We start from the raw sequence: 13,443 nt of genomic DNA, 5'->3' as shown, positions 1-13,443 counted from the left end.
AGGGCAGCGGTTGGAGAGCTCGAGTGTCCACGTGGCGCTTCTCGGGAGGCAGGCGTTGCGGCACGGCGCCTACTTCGAAGGGGACGACGGGTTCCAGAGAACCAAGCCTGGAGGCCGAGGCTGGAAGGAGCTGGGAGCAGCGGAGGCGAGCGAGGGCCGTGAGCACCAGAGCCTGGGATTCTAGTTCGAGTGAGCCGGGAGAAGTCCCCGGCGTTGGTCGCTTTTTATTTTTACTGTGGGGAAATACACATCATAAGATATACTGTAGTATTCACTTTAAGCGCACATTGCCGGGGCATTGGCGCATTCACGCTGTAGTGCAGCCTCCCCACCTCTTATTCCAGGATTTTCTCTTCTTCCCAAACTGAACTCCTTTCCCGGAACCCGTCCCCCTCCCGCTGGCCTCTGGCCCCGACCATTATGCTCTCTACGAGTTTGACGACTCTGGGGACCTCGCGTAAATAGTCATACAGAGTCTGTCCTTTGGGACTGGCTGATTTCACTGAGCACCATTCCCTCACTGCACCCATGTAGCAGGTGTCGGGATTTCCTCCTTTTAAGGTTGAATGTTCCACCGTGTGGATGGACATGCTTATACACTCATGGGTCAGTGGACCCTTGGGTTGTTTCCACCTCTTGGCTGTTGTGAATCCTGCTGCTGAGAACACAAGTGTGCAAATATCTCTGTATTAAGTCCCCACTTTCAGTTCTTTTGGGTGTAGACCCAGAAGTGGTATTCTGGATCATCTTTGCAGGTTTTAAAGTTGGGAAATGGCATGATCTGCTTTACCTTAAAAAAAAAAATTACTCTGGGTTTTGGAGCATAAATTTATTCCACAGAAATGCCCAGACCTTTGCTTAAACATGTCTTGAACCCACACATTTGATGTTTCCTTCCAAAAAGTTGTTTATCAAAATGTTAGTAAAAAGATTTTTTAAAAGAAAAAAGACGAATCCACAAGGACATACTTGAGTCTACAGGAGAAAACAAAGCAAAGAGATCAGTTGACCAAATTTTGGACACTGGAAATCAGATCATTATTGACCTGCAAAGATGGAACATCAGTTGCCTGCACTGAGGGAAGCCAAAAAGCAAGCTCACTTCAGTTAGTTGGGGAGAGGGGAGTCATGGGCACTAGCCCCACTTCTGAGGAAGGTAAGTGGGGCTAAACCCATGAGGGCTGATTGAAAATATGTAAGAGGCTGCCCTCTGCACCCCTCCATCATCTGTACATTCAGATGAATATGTCACCTCTATCATGGCAGAAGATGAGAGAAATTTCATCCCAGATGATTTGAACCGGAAGAACTCTGGGTTTAAGAACACACATAGCTGAGACTGGGATGCAGTAATAGAGATGACACTATATGAAGTTTACATACGAATAGTAGGGCCTCTAATCCCTTCCAGTTAACCACAAGAATGTTCGCTGCCCCACTAAAACCATCATACTTCCCCCAGGGGCAAGAAAATTAAAGTATTCCTCTCTGGGGAAACTGACCAACCTGAGAGAAGAGGCCTCAGCTATTGAAAATGGGGGATCCTCAATAAAACTGGACCCCTGCTTGGTCTTGGTCTTCCCTCAGTGCTGAGTACCACTGGGCAAGTACAGCCCCCCCCACACTAAGGCGTGAGTGGCTTTGGCTCTTAAACACTGATGCACAGTTGTAGATAAAATTGCAGTATTTCCAGAATCTCTCACCTTGCCTTAGTACATCTCCATATCAATAGGTGTTTCCAAGGGATGGAGAGAAGTAGTCTATCTCCACAGCCATAGGTGATTACAGGGTAGGTGAACAGTGAGCGAGCATCTGGACCTGAGAGTGTTTTGGGGGCCTTTGCAGCTGGGTCGCAAGAGATACTGGGTGAATGGGAGTAGCTGACTCTTGTAAGCAATAAATGGATTTCTCCCACTTTGTTTTTCCCTTTGACTGATTTTTGGCTTCAAAGGTTTATTTGCCCCAGGCTGGGAACACATTTTTTTCCCCTGAGTTAATAACAAGATCAGATGTTTAAGGAATTCCTGATTAGAAAAGATACCAAATCAAACAAAGTGAACCCTGAGAAAACAAATGGCAGGTTGGACAGAGGAAAATTTCAAAAAACATATAATTAAGATCTGGGAGGATATTGTATCTATGAAACAAAAATGGAACACTGTCGGGAAGGAATGTTCTAGGAATGGAAAAAAGTGGGGAGGGAGGGTTAATATAAATGAGCAATAGGAGAGCAAGGGGAAAAAGCTGAAAGGGTGGCATATATTTATCACCCAGCCTCTCAGAATTCCAAGGCTATAAAAGCCCTTTTCCTATGGTGCCAGGTATCTAAGCAGTCGTACTATATATTTTACAATTTTAAAAAAAACTTAAAAAATCTGAGGGCAGCCCTTTGACCACATGTTTCTCCAAAAGTGACAATCTGAGGGATTAAAATCACTGAGAAAGCTACATTACAGTTTATTCTGATAATTCAATCCAAGGTGACAAGTGAAACCATATTTTAAGTTTCTAGGGCAGTGCTACATGAACACAGCTACTGCCTTTTTAAGATATGAAATTCTGATTAAAAGACCTTTTTCTCATCATTCTAGGCCATCTTGAGTCACATTATTTAGAGTCAGATAAAGTCCTGATTAGGTTGTTTCTGCTCTCAATTTGGGCAGGTGAGCATTCCCCAGACCCATGTCCACAGTCTGACATTCTCTTCAGGCCATCTTCACTTACCCAGAGAAGCCAGGTAGGCGTACCAGAACAGAGCCACCACGTTTGCAAAAAGCACCCGGAACTGCCAAAGAGAACACAGTCAGGCCTTGGTAAAGATGGGGGCTTTGATTGCACTCAGAAGGCACTGATCCCCTGGGACAGAGTTCTTGGTTGGTCCACCCACCTCACTATAGCATTCACTGAGTCTATACTTTGTACAAAGCACTGTGCTTCGCCCTTAACAGTCCCTGCCTAATGATATTTATAGGCTAGTAGGGAAAACAGTTGCTCTTATTCTCCTTCACTGAACACTTTTGCTCCTGGCTCGGCCTCTCACCCCAGCACCAGCCACTGTGCAGGTAGCTTGACTAGCCCCTTCCTGCTCCCGCTACTTTAACCTGTTGCTGTTCCATTACAAGGCTTCCATGAGCTGATGGATATACCCCCAGTGAAATCACCTTCAGTCAACCAGTGAGTCTCCCTGGCATATGAGCTCCATGAAAATAGCAGTCTGTTTTACCTCATTAATTACTGTATCCCCAGAGTCTAGTGCAATGGGGCATAACAGTCCATGCTCAATAAATATTTGTTTAATAAACTCTACCACCCCTTTAAGCAGTCACCTGCAACCACCTAAAATGCAAACTCTGACCTGACGTTCCATCTTCTCAGGTCAATAATACCGGCACTGTCCCTAAGCTGCTCAGGATTCCATTTTCCAGCCTTTGCTCTCTCACTACCCAGACTGAGCATCCTCAAGCACCCCGTCTTCTCCCTAGTTTCAAGTGGTTTACTCAATGGTGTACAAAAGAGGACAAACACAGCAGGCCAGAGGCTACTGTCCTTTGAAAGGCACATTTGAAAGGACGGCCCTTGGCTGGTGTCTGGAAACTGGGTTTCACGTGGTTTCCCACCTTTCCCCGATTGATAATGGCTCCCTGTGCCTAGAGTGCTTGCAGGAACAATGTGGTTGTTTCTGCAGGCAATCTTCTCTCCTGGGACTTGAATTCTGGCACATGCTGGGCAAAGGTGTCTCCATGACCGGCCCCAGTAAAAACCCTGGGCAGAAACAGGCTGGGTGGTGGTGGGCAAGAGCTGCTGTGTGACCAACAGGGAGGGAGCCTAGAATGTCTGCTGTGGATTTCCCAGGATCCAGTTGTATGTCCTTGCTGCGTGGCTGTAATAAATGCAGGCCATGTGCACAAAGATACCCTGAGTCCCCTGATTCCTTCTAGCCAATCTTCAACCCTGGAGTGGTCTTGCAACCCGGCAGAGCCATGCTGTACTCAGTATGCAGACAGTGATAACGGGCCAGCCGTGACCTGGAGCCAAGGCCTCCCCAGAAGGCTGGGCAGGCAGGCAGCATCGGTGCAAACCTGCCTGGACCTCGGCACAGGCCCTGTTGAGCTCGCTTCTGCTCAGACACACGGCTTATAGCCCCTCATGGCTCCCTCCATCCTGAGTGGGTCCCAACGTCATCAGGCGGCGCGCAGTCCCCGCGGGCGTCTTCTGGTGTATTCACTGAGTGCTCCGCCCGCCGCCAAGGGGGTGACGTCACGGCAGGTGTGGCTGTCCTCGCCCGCCTGCGAACCTGCCACCACTTTGCATCTGCTCACGCTTCTGCGAACGCTTCACCGCAGAAGACGTCCGCAGATGGGAGTCCCTTATACTCATCTTCACCCCCCGAGAATCCGAATCCCTGGAAGGGCTGTAAGTTGGGGTGACAAGGAGGTGGGAAGCGGTCTCGGGTGGAGGAGGGAGGGCCCCGCGCGGACCTCACCTGCAGAGGCACATAGTTGACGTTGACGAACTGAACCGGGGTCCAGACCTGCCAGTTGGTGCGCAGCGCCGGCCAGAAGCGCCTCCTCACGCCGGCGGCAAAGGCGGCCGCGTCCCTGCCCTGGAAAGGAGGGCGCGTGGTGAGCCACCTCTGCGACTCGGGTTGGAACCTGGGCACCAAGGTCTGGAGGCCAAATCCTAACACAACGGCTTTTTAAACCAGATTTTGTTCCGCTTTTGCGTAGACGGTACACCCGTGTGCGGGGTGAGCGGCGCAGCTAGAGGGAGCTAACCATCCAGCTGGGACAGCACCAGGTCGCGCGCGGCTCACCCTGCTCCGCGCCCATCCCTCCTCACAGGGCTGACCCATGGGGTAACACGTGCTGTGGCCTTGGGCACCCGAACTGCTGTTTATGGCGCAGCTATCAGTTCTTTCCGCAACAGTCTCCATAGATGATGCATTTCCAACCAGAGCTTTTCAGGAGTTTTTAAAAAACGAACCCCAGTAAATTGATGGGACATGTCATCTGGAAGGGTAAATGCTTAGGATTTATATACAGTATATACAGAGAAGAAAAGTAATGATTCTATAACATCGTACTGCGCTGATGGACAGTGACTGTAATGCGGTATGTGGGGGGGCCTTGATAATAGGGGGAGTCTAGTAACCATAATGTTGTTCAAGTAATTGTACATCATTAGTGATATCAAAAGTTAAAAAAAAGAATAGCCATCTTAATAAAGAATAACAAGGGGAGGGCTACCTAACTAGATATTTAAAAAATACTAAAGATTATGGTAATTATAAAAGTCTAGTAGCAATACCTCCCGGTCCCTAAAAAATCATATAATGGAAATTGACAGAATCCAGCAAAAGAGCAAAGGGTCCACACAGTGGCCTGTACACATGGGGATAAGAATATGACAAAGTTAACGTTTCAGAACACAAAAGACTGTTCAATTATGGAGTCAATTTGCTTTTTAAGTGAAAAAAGCCAAGACAGAAGTAAATCTCCTACATATGAAGTAAAAAAAAAAACAAAACCATAAGAATACTAGAGGGAAGTATAGGAGAATACTTCTATTATCTTTGAGTTCATCAAAATGTACAAAATATCATGAAACTATGGGAGTATATTTTAAATATTTTATTTTAAGGAAGCATATAAAGGAAAAGAAGGACATTTTAATACATGAACTGTTAAACTCGCATATAGAGAAATACACTATAAAAAACCTTATACAACTTAAAATTTGTAACTTTATAAAAATCTTTTGATGTTATATGAAGTTAAAATACAAACACCTAAAAAATGGGAAAAATATCTGCACCTTATATTTGGCAAGGGATTGAGAACCTTAATATATAGAAATTACAAATCAGTAAGAAAAAAGTAAATGGAAAGTTTATGGAACTACAGTAAACATATAAAAAGGTGTTCAACATCATAAAGATATTTAAATTATTTTTCAGCTATGAGACTGCAAACTATTTAAAAGAAAAATACAATCACAGTTGTCAAGAATGTGGGGAAACAAACCTCCTGGGGGTAAAAAAGCCATAGGGTTAAGAGCGCCAGAGACACAAAGCCTGGGTCTGAATCCCAATTAATGGACTTGCAAGTTATAGGACCTTCAGCCCATGACTTACTCCCATGGCCCTCAACTTCCTCAACTGTCAAATGGGGTTTATTTGAGGTGCAAATGACATAAAGCACTTGATGCAGAGCTTGGGACAAGGCCAGGTGCTCAATACATGTCAGCTGTTTGTATTATTTATGTCACTGCAGGATAAACAAGGACAGCCTCCTTGGACCATTCTAGCACAAGTCCTTACACAAAAGGGACAGGCATGTGGGATGCTGTGTGTCTGTAACATGATGTATATGACCACAGTGTTGGGTTCAGAGGCATCGAGTAGGTGTGGTACAGTGTGTTCCCATGTGTCATTTATGTTATTCACTTTAGTCCCACAGACATATATGTATGAGGTTTTTGTTTTTTAATAAAAATGTATCCCCTTCATATTTAGAAGGAAAAACAATGAGAAACCTTTACTTCTAATGTGGATTCCCTTTGCTTCTTCCTACGTCAGATTTCCTCAGGACTTTCCAAACATTTCTTGTTACTATCAGGGACTTATTAGCTATCACAGTTAAGCTAGACATCTTTCATTCTCCCTCCAGGGTCTCTTTAGACAACAAGGGGTGTTTTCCTTAGTAACAAGAACTCAGAATGGTGTTTCAAAAGAAAACCTAAGTGAAACCATTTACCTGCTGTGAATGGTTGAAATAAATTACCATCAGGGCAGAACATGATACATCTTGGGCACACAGCACACAGCAGGGGTTGAAAGTGCTCATAAACTGGGAAGGGACTTGGGTTGGGCACATTAGAACAGACCTGCCTGGTGACTGCACTGGAACACACCTCTTACACAGTGGGTTGTGGTGTCTATGCTGATAAGGTAATCTCTTCAGAGCACATCCAGGCACTGAGTTAATGCGAGCTTCTGCAGCATTTCAGTAGGGGTCTGAAACTTCTGTTTCATGAAGCCCATGGACACCCTTCTCAGTTTTGTAATGTATAAAATAAAATAAAATATACAGATTACAAAGGAACCAATTACACTGAAATGTGGCTACCAAAATATTCAGACAATTTTATTATAGACTAGTACGTGTGTTTCTTTATGAACACATCCAGCAACAAGACCTAAAGGCAGGTACAGGGAGTAATGAGCATAAAATAACACTCTGGGTATCTGTAACAACTGAGGATGATATGAAAGTATCTGACTGCTCCTGCAGACCAACAGGTACTGATAATATGACTTGGTTTATTTCTGACATTTATAAAAGAAAATGTGAAACTTCAATTTGAGTGTACTGAAAAGTTCACAGACCCCTGAATTCCACAGGAGGATACCAGGTGAAGAACCCCTGTGCCAAATGAAGATCTGTTAGAAGGGCTACGGCGTAAGACCAACCTCCAGGAAGTTCATGACGGTGAAGAACAATAGCAGGAAGGCCGGTGCAAAGACGAGGCGGTCCAGGAGGAGCCGCTTGACCCCTGCCCAGGGGACCTCAGAAGGGATCCAGTGCTCCATGAAGAGGTAGAAGAAGTGACTCAGTGGCCCTGTGAAGAAGAACCTGAGGCCCCGCCGTTGGGGTGAGCTGGACTCAGTCCTCTGGATGTGCCCTTCCAGGGTCCAGCTTCACCCCCAAGGTCCAAGTCTGAAAACCTGCCTTCCTGGAGTCCCTCATCACTGACCACATAGGTCTACATGCTCCTTCTAGAAAATATGCTTTCTTTGAATCTCCTCCAAGCATTTTTTTTGCCTTTCACAGACCAGATTTGTTCTTGCCTTGGGTTCCCCCAGTCTTCATGTGACCAGCTCCTTCTCAATCCCATCAGCTTGGAGAATTCTTTGCTGGTTGTCCTGGATAATCAACCCACCACTATCCTAGCCACTCTCAGTTCCAAGTCTTGTTTCATTTTCTTCATAGCATTTTCACTACATGTCATAATCTTATTTGAGTAGTCAAAAAATACGCTCTCCTCAACCCCAAAAGGTAAATGCCACGAGACAGGATTGTGTCTATCTGTTCACTGCTGTGACTGCAGGCCTAGAACAGGGCCTGGCTCAGAGAAGGTGCTCAACAATAAACAAATGGACACATGTCTGGTGTTAGAGCTGCTCACCAAACTCCCTAGATAATTAGCAAGAGTGAAACCTAGTAGTGTGTGTCCATACTGGCACTTCCTACTATTTGTTCCAAAGTAAACAGAGAACTTGGAAGGGAACTACATCTGTTGGGACAACAGATCTGCAGCTCCAGAAAATTTGGCATAAAAAGATAGGAAGGAACCCATAGATCTTTCAATTTCTGACACTGGAAGTCTTTAAACAAGGGGAATCTCAGTAGTCTTCCCCTTGCTGTAGAAGGTTCAGTGGCCTGGAGCAGGGGTTCCCAGTAGGAGGAGAATGAATGAAAAACTGCAATTGGATGAGGCTTCCCAGATGATACCGATATGCATCCCTCTCTAGGGGCTTACACTTTAAATATGTTATGGAAAAAGCTGTGATCACTATAGTTAACATACAAAGACAAAATCTGTGAATTTTGAATTGAAAAAAAAAAAACTTTGTTGTAAAAGACTTAAAAATAATCCACCTATGCAAATACTGTCATTGGCCAGAGAACTCAGAGTGGATTTATTTAAAAAACTCCTAAATCTCTATGCTTTTGCAATTCAAAAAGTCATTCAGAAATGACATTTTTCAGGATACCTATACACAATGCTTTAATTTTTCCAAATTAGATTATTCCAGACTCTTGACCTTGACACCTTACTTTGTCACACTTAGTCTGCTACTGGGTAAACCTTTATGGAACTCACCCATAAATGGCATATCTGAGCGGCTCGCTGACATCTAGTTTTTGAAAGCAGTTTTCTTTTTTCCGTTTCTTCTCAATCATCTGGGCCAGGAAGTTCCCAAGTGCTGACAGAATGCCACTGTGGACAGAGAGCTAATCAGAAAACAGAAGCAAACAGCAAGGTGTCCATTTCTGAACAGAATTAGCATGGCTGTTCTGAGATCATGCTGAGGATGGGTGGAAATGAATCTTTATTAAAGCAGTGCAATGTAAGGTCCCTACCTCAAAAAGTGGAGATGGTATAACTTAATACACACACAGGAGCACAGTAAGATTTCCAATTGGTGCAGTTTATCAATGCTAGTGTCCTGATCGTGACATTGTACTATAATTTTGCAAAAGGTTACTGTGTGTGGGAGGGAGATGTGTGATTATAAATGGGCAACCGGAAGTACCCTCATGATGGAACTTTCCTGTTTTGACTGTGGTGGATATACAAACCTATACACAATGAAACTGCATAGAACTGTGCATGCACACACATGTATGTATGCCAGTACAAGCAAAGCTGGGGAGATGTTAATGTGATCTGTAGACTGTATCTACACCAGTGTCTTTGTTGTGATATTGTACTGTAGTTTTACAAAATATTACCAATGGGAGAAACTGGGCAAAGTGTAAAAGGGGTCTGCCTGTGTTATTTTTTACAACTGCATGCTAATCTACAATTATTGTCATAAAATTTCAATAAAAAGGTAGAGATAGGTCTAGTTGTTCCAAGGCTTGGTCTGTAGCTACCTTCTGACCATGGCTGCTTCTTTCTCATCCTCCCGTGCTCACTGTTCATTTTCTACAGTGACTTAGACCTTGCCACCTCTCCATCATTACCATAGCCTCCCTCAGGACCTTTGCAGTTGCTGTACTTTTTGCTCAGGAGCTTCTGCTTCCCTTCTTCGCATGGCCTATTACCTCCCCTTGTGCAGGCCTCTGTTCAAATGTCACTTCCTCAGATAAAACTCCCCTGACCACTTTATCTGTTACATATTAATCTGTTTTTTTGTCTAGTTTTTCACTAGAGTGCAAGCTCCAGGAAGGTGGGGATATTACCCACCTGTCTTAATCACTACTGAAACCCAGTACACAGGAAACATACTGCACATATTTATTAAATGCTAAAGTAATGAAAGGGGACAAACATAAAATTTATTAAAAGTAATGGAGGAGACATCTTCTAAGTTTAGGTCTCCAAATCAAAGGGGTGGAGCTAGCCAGCAGCGCTGCTGGACCGTCCTGACTCAGAACAGCGTGGGGACTAACAAACTGTGAGGTGTGGGCTCCAGGTCAGTGGGGGAAGGCCCCTGCACAATCCTCATTGTGTGCTCTCCCCCTGTCTGGCTCCCCGAGTTCACATTTTAGAGTGCCTAAGGGTTACTTTTCAGAACCCAATACCCAAACCGCACGTTCTGAGCTGTCTGGTTATTCTAAGGTCTTTGCAGGGTCATTTTGATATTCAGGGATTTCGCCTGTCACACTTAAACGCCAATATAGGCTGTATATAACCAGCTGGGTCACCGGACAACCGAGCACTGGACTGCGGGACCTCTGGGCCGTCCAGGTCAGCCCGCCCTCCCGACCCCGTCCCCCCGCGGCCGCTCCACGCCGACCTGCTGGCCGCCTTAGTGAGCACTGGGTAGAACTGCAGGAGGCGCAAGTACTGCGCGAGGGCCCGCCGCGGAAGCGCCCCGAGCACGACCTCGGCCCGCAGCTTCGACGCCGCTGGCGCCATAGCTTCTCAGCTACAGCCCGATGGCCCGGGGCGGACCCCTCCTCAGACCCACCAGTCGCGGCGCGGGGATCGCCTGACAATTCCTGTCTAGCGCCTCCCGACACTGACACAGCCGCGCGCGGCGGGCGCCTGAGCACACTTTTCCCCGAGTCCCTAACGGGCCACCGCCCCTCCTGCACCGGCGGCGATTGGAGCTCGTTGGGGCGGGGCGCGACGAACCTCCTGATGGGTGGCAGTGTGCTTCCTTTCTCTCGCGAGAGTTGGTGGAGCGCGCCAAATTTCTTCCCGGGAAGCGGAGGCGGTGGGGAAGCTATGGTTCTGAGAGGCGGCTGGCGGCGGCGCGTGGAACAGGGCGCGGACGGAGAGGCCAGTCGGTGAGGGCGGCGGCGCGGGGCTCGCGGTCCTTCCTTCCTGCGGAGGGGCTGGGCTTTGGCCAAGGGCCGGGTAGCCGACGGCGGGCCGTAGGGTGGGCGCAGGGCGGCGCTCCCTCCCTCTCCGCGCTCGCGGCGGTCTGAGGTGAGGTCGCAGGCGCCTTCGCGCCGCCGTTCGGTTCCGCGGCGCCTCGCGGTCCTACACGCCGTGCAGTTTTGAGTGCGCTGGCAGGCTTTCTCATAACGCGTGGAAATTTTGGGTGGTCGATGTCGTTAATTTCATTTCACCAAGAAACAGATTAATGCATTTGGGAACGTTTAAAAAATAAGTTAAAAAGTAAGGAAACAACTTTTTACAGAGACAATTGTGGGTTCTAATGCAGTTGTAGGAACGTACACCGAGTTCCCATAGGCCCTTAACCCGCCCCCGTGGGCAGCATCCTACACGCAGAGCAAGTCCCAGCCAGGAAATTGGCACTGCGCCTAAGCGAGTGTGGGGGCGAGCGCATCGCATTTCGTGTCCGCGGCACGCTTGGCCGGGTCCCTTGCCTTGTGTAGACAGGGCCCCTCTGCCCGCTCCTACCCGCGGCCTCGTCTCCAGTTTCGCTTTTGCAGTGGAGTCAAAATGTGTGTGGTTTGGGGGGTCGGCTCTCTGGCTCAGCAGAATCTCCTGGAAAACCACCCAAGCTGTTACCCGTGGATAAATTTGATAAACGTATCTGTGGGTGGGTGGAACGTTGGGTAGCCACCCCTTGGCTATTTGGACTATTTGCTTTTTGATCCCCCACAGTGAGTGACTTGCTTGACCATGCCCACGTGTGAATGTGTTCATCTCCCTGGGCAGCTCCCAGGAGCACAGTGCTGGGCCTTGAGCATCATCAGGGCCCAGGAGGTAGCACTGTCCAGCCATGATTACTGTTGCTGGTGTTCTGGCTACAGTGTTGACCACCTTTTGAGTGTCCTGTCCCAGTCATGGTTTTACCACGATGCCCGCTAATTATCAAGCTTCTTGCCAAATGTGAGGTTTCCAGGGGTGCATCTGCCATGTCGCATCCGAAGGGCTTACTCTGGGCGGACTGAGGGTTGTGGGAGTGGCAAGCGTCCCGGTGGATGAAGACTGGATCCTCCTCCTCTCACTCAGGGATGATGGCCCCTCATCCTCCATCTCCGCACTCAAGCGCCTGGAACGCAGTCAGTGGACGGATAAGATGGATTTGCGGTTTGGTTTTGAGAGACTTAAGGAGCCTGGTGAAAGGACAGGCTGGCTCATCAACATGCACCCCGTAAGGACCAGGGTCTCAGGAAGGCATGGCACAGCCCTTTGCCTGAGAAGAGTGGTGCCACCTGTCTGGGTGGCACAGGTGGCCGTAGGGTTGTTAGAGGCTCTCCAGCTTTTCTCTCTAATGTCATTGGGCCACTGGGAAGAGTCAGGTGATGGGCATTCTTGTTTCCTGTAAGAATGAAGCTTCAGAGGTGAAGGGGACATTAAGAAAAATCCCCATTTGGAGGCTGTCATGATGTGGTCCTTGCGATCAGGGCCAGGATTGTTTGGCAGGGGTGGAAAAAAAGTTTTCCCAAGAGTGGGAGGGAAAGGGCTCCTGTGCCCTGTGGGGGATAAAACCTTGCCCATGTTGACTGATCTCTCCTAGACTGAGATTTTAGATGAAGATAAACGCTTAGTCAGTGCAGTGGATTACTACTTTATTCAAGATGATGGCAGCAGATTTAAGGTAAGCTCCTGAATCCCAAGAACCTAAAACCCACTCAGCAGTGAGGTATAGCTGGATCCAAATGATGAGGGATCGTTAGCTGTGCAGCTGAGGAGAGGGATAAGTGGCTGCTAGCTTGCAGCAGCCTGAAGCCCTTTTGGGAGCATGGGCCCCTTGGAGCCACACCAGCCACCACCTAAGGTGTCCTCGGAAGCTAGCACGAAGGGCTGCAGGATGAGCCATGTCATGTGGCTTAGACTCTTGCCCCTTGAGTATGCTCTAGGTCTCATTTCCTACTGAGCCGCCTCTTAAAGAGATGCTGAGGTCAAGGGTGTATTAGATCTAGGCTGCTCACGGGTCAAAACAGTCTGTCTTCACTTTTCTTCCTTTTTCTTTTTTCTCATTGCCTCCAAATGGGTTGGTGACTCTGGCAGGTGGCGTTGCCCTACAAGCCATATTTCTACATTGCAACCAGAAAAGTAAGTCTGTGGTTTACAGACCAGGGCCGTGTTTTGTATGGGGCTTTTAGAATTGGAAATAAAGAGGCCTCCAGCAACAGGCAAATTGAAGGAAAATTGATTTTAAATACAGGGTCATTTCATCTGATCTTGATTTAGGGTTGTGAGCGAGAAGTTTCATCTTTCCTCTCTAAGAAGTTTCAGGGTAAAATTGCTAAAGTAGAGACTGTCCCTAAAGAGGATCTGGACTTGGTG

The 13,443-nt window shown here is 47.4% G+C and overlaps 2 protein-coding genes and 1 long non-coding RNA gene across 9 annotated transcripts in view; 2 read left to right on the top strand and 1 right to left on the bottom strand.

Annotated features, from left to right (window-relative positions):
- Positions 1–36: 36 nt before the first annotated feature.
- On the bottom strand, positions 37–10,696 carry PXMP2 (peroxisomal membrane protein 2). 3 transcript variants are annotated; one of them, XM_017680713.3, is made up of 6 exons: positions 10,529–10,696; positions 8,887–9,003; positions 7,472–7,634; positions 4,484–4,603; positions 2,725–2,785; positions 37–233 (listed from the first exon to the last, which is right to left on the bottom strand). In XM_017680713.3, the coding sequence occupies exons 1-6, from the start codon at positions 10,648–10,650 to the stop codon at positions 181–183; spliced, it is 636 nt and encodes a 211-aa protein (XP_017536202.1). In that variant the 5' UTR covers positions 10,651–10,696; the 3' UTR covers positions 37–180. The 3 variants fall into 3 exon arrangements, with proteins under 3 accessions (XP_017536202.1, XP_017536201.1, XP_017536204.1); XM_017680712.3 differs by lacking the exon at positions 37–233 and adding an exon at positions 838–975; XM_017680715.3 differs by lacking the exon at positions 37–233 and having other exon boundaries at positions 2,442–2,785.
- LOC108409905 (uncharacterized) lies at positions 3,720–9,630 on the top strand. Its single transcript, XR_001856357.3, has 2 exons — positions 3,720–4,413; positions 7,403–9,630. It is a non-coding gene; the product is annotated as an uncharacterized lncRNA (long non-coding RNA).
- Positions 10,697–10,885: 189 nt separating the features above from the next.
- POLE (DNA polymerase epsilon, catalytic subunit) overlaps positions 10,886–13,443 on the top strand; it is a 75,186-nt gene continuing 72,628 nt past the window's right edge. For all 5 annotated transcript variants that reach the window (XM_073222982.1, XM_037014333.2, XM_037014329.2 and 2 more), the window contains exons 1-5: positions 10,886–11,024; positions 12,163–12,304; positions 12,671–12,751; positions 13,165–13,209; positions 13,348–13,440. In XM_073222982.1, coding sequence (XP_073079083.1) covers positions 10,963–11,024; positions 12,163–12,304; positions 12,671–12,751; positions 13,165–13,209; positions 13,348–13,440 — 423 coding nt within the window. In that variant the 5' untranslated portion in view covers positions 10,886–10,962. The remainder of the gene's footprint in view (positions 11,025–12,162; positions 12,305–12,670; positions 12,752–13,164; positions 13,210–13,347; positions 13,441–13,443) is intronic.

This window comes from Manis javanica, chromosome 15 (genome assembly GCF_040802235.1).
Source record: "Manis javanica isolate MJ-LG chromosome 15, MJ_LKY, whole genome shotgun sequence".
NCBI lineage: Eukaryota > Metazoa > Chordata > Mammalia > Pholidota > Manidae > Manis > Manis javanica.
This window is presented reverse-complemented; position numbering and strand designations above follow the sequence as displayed.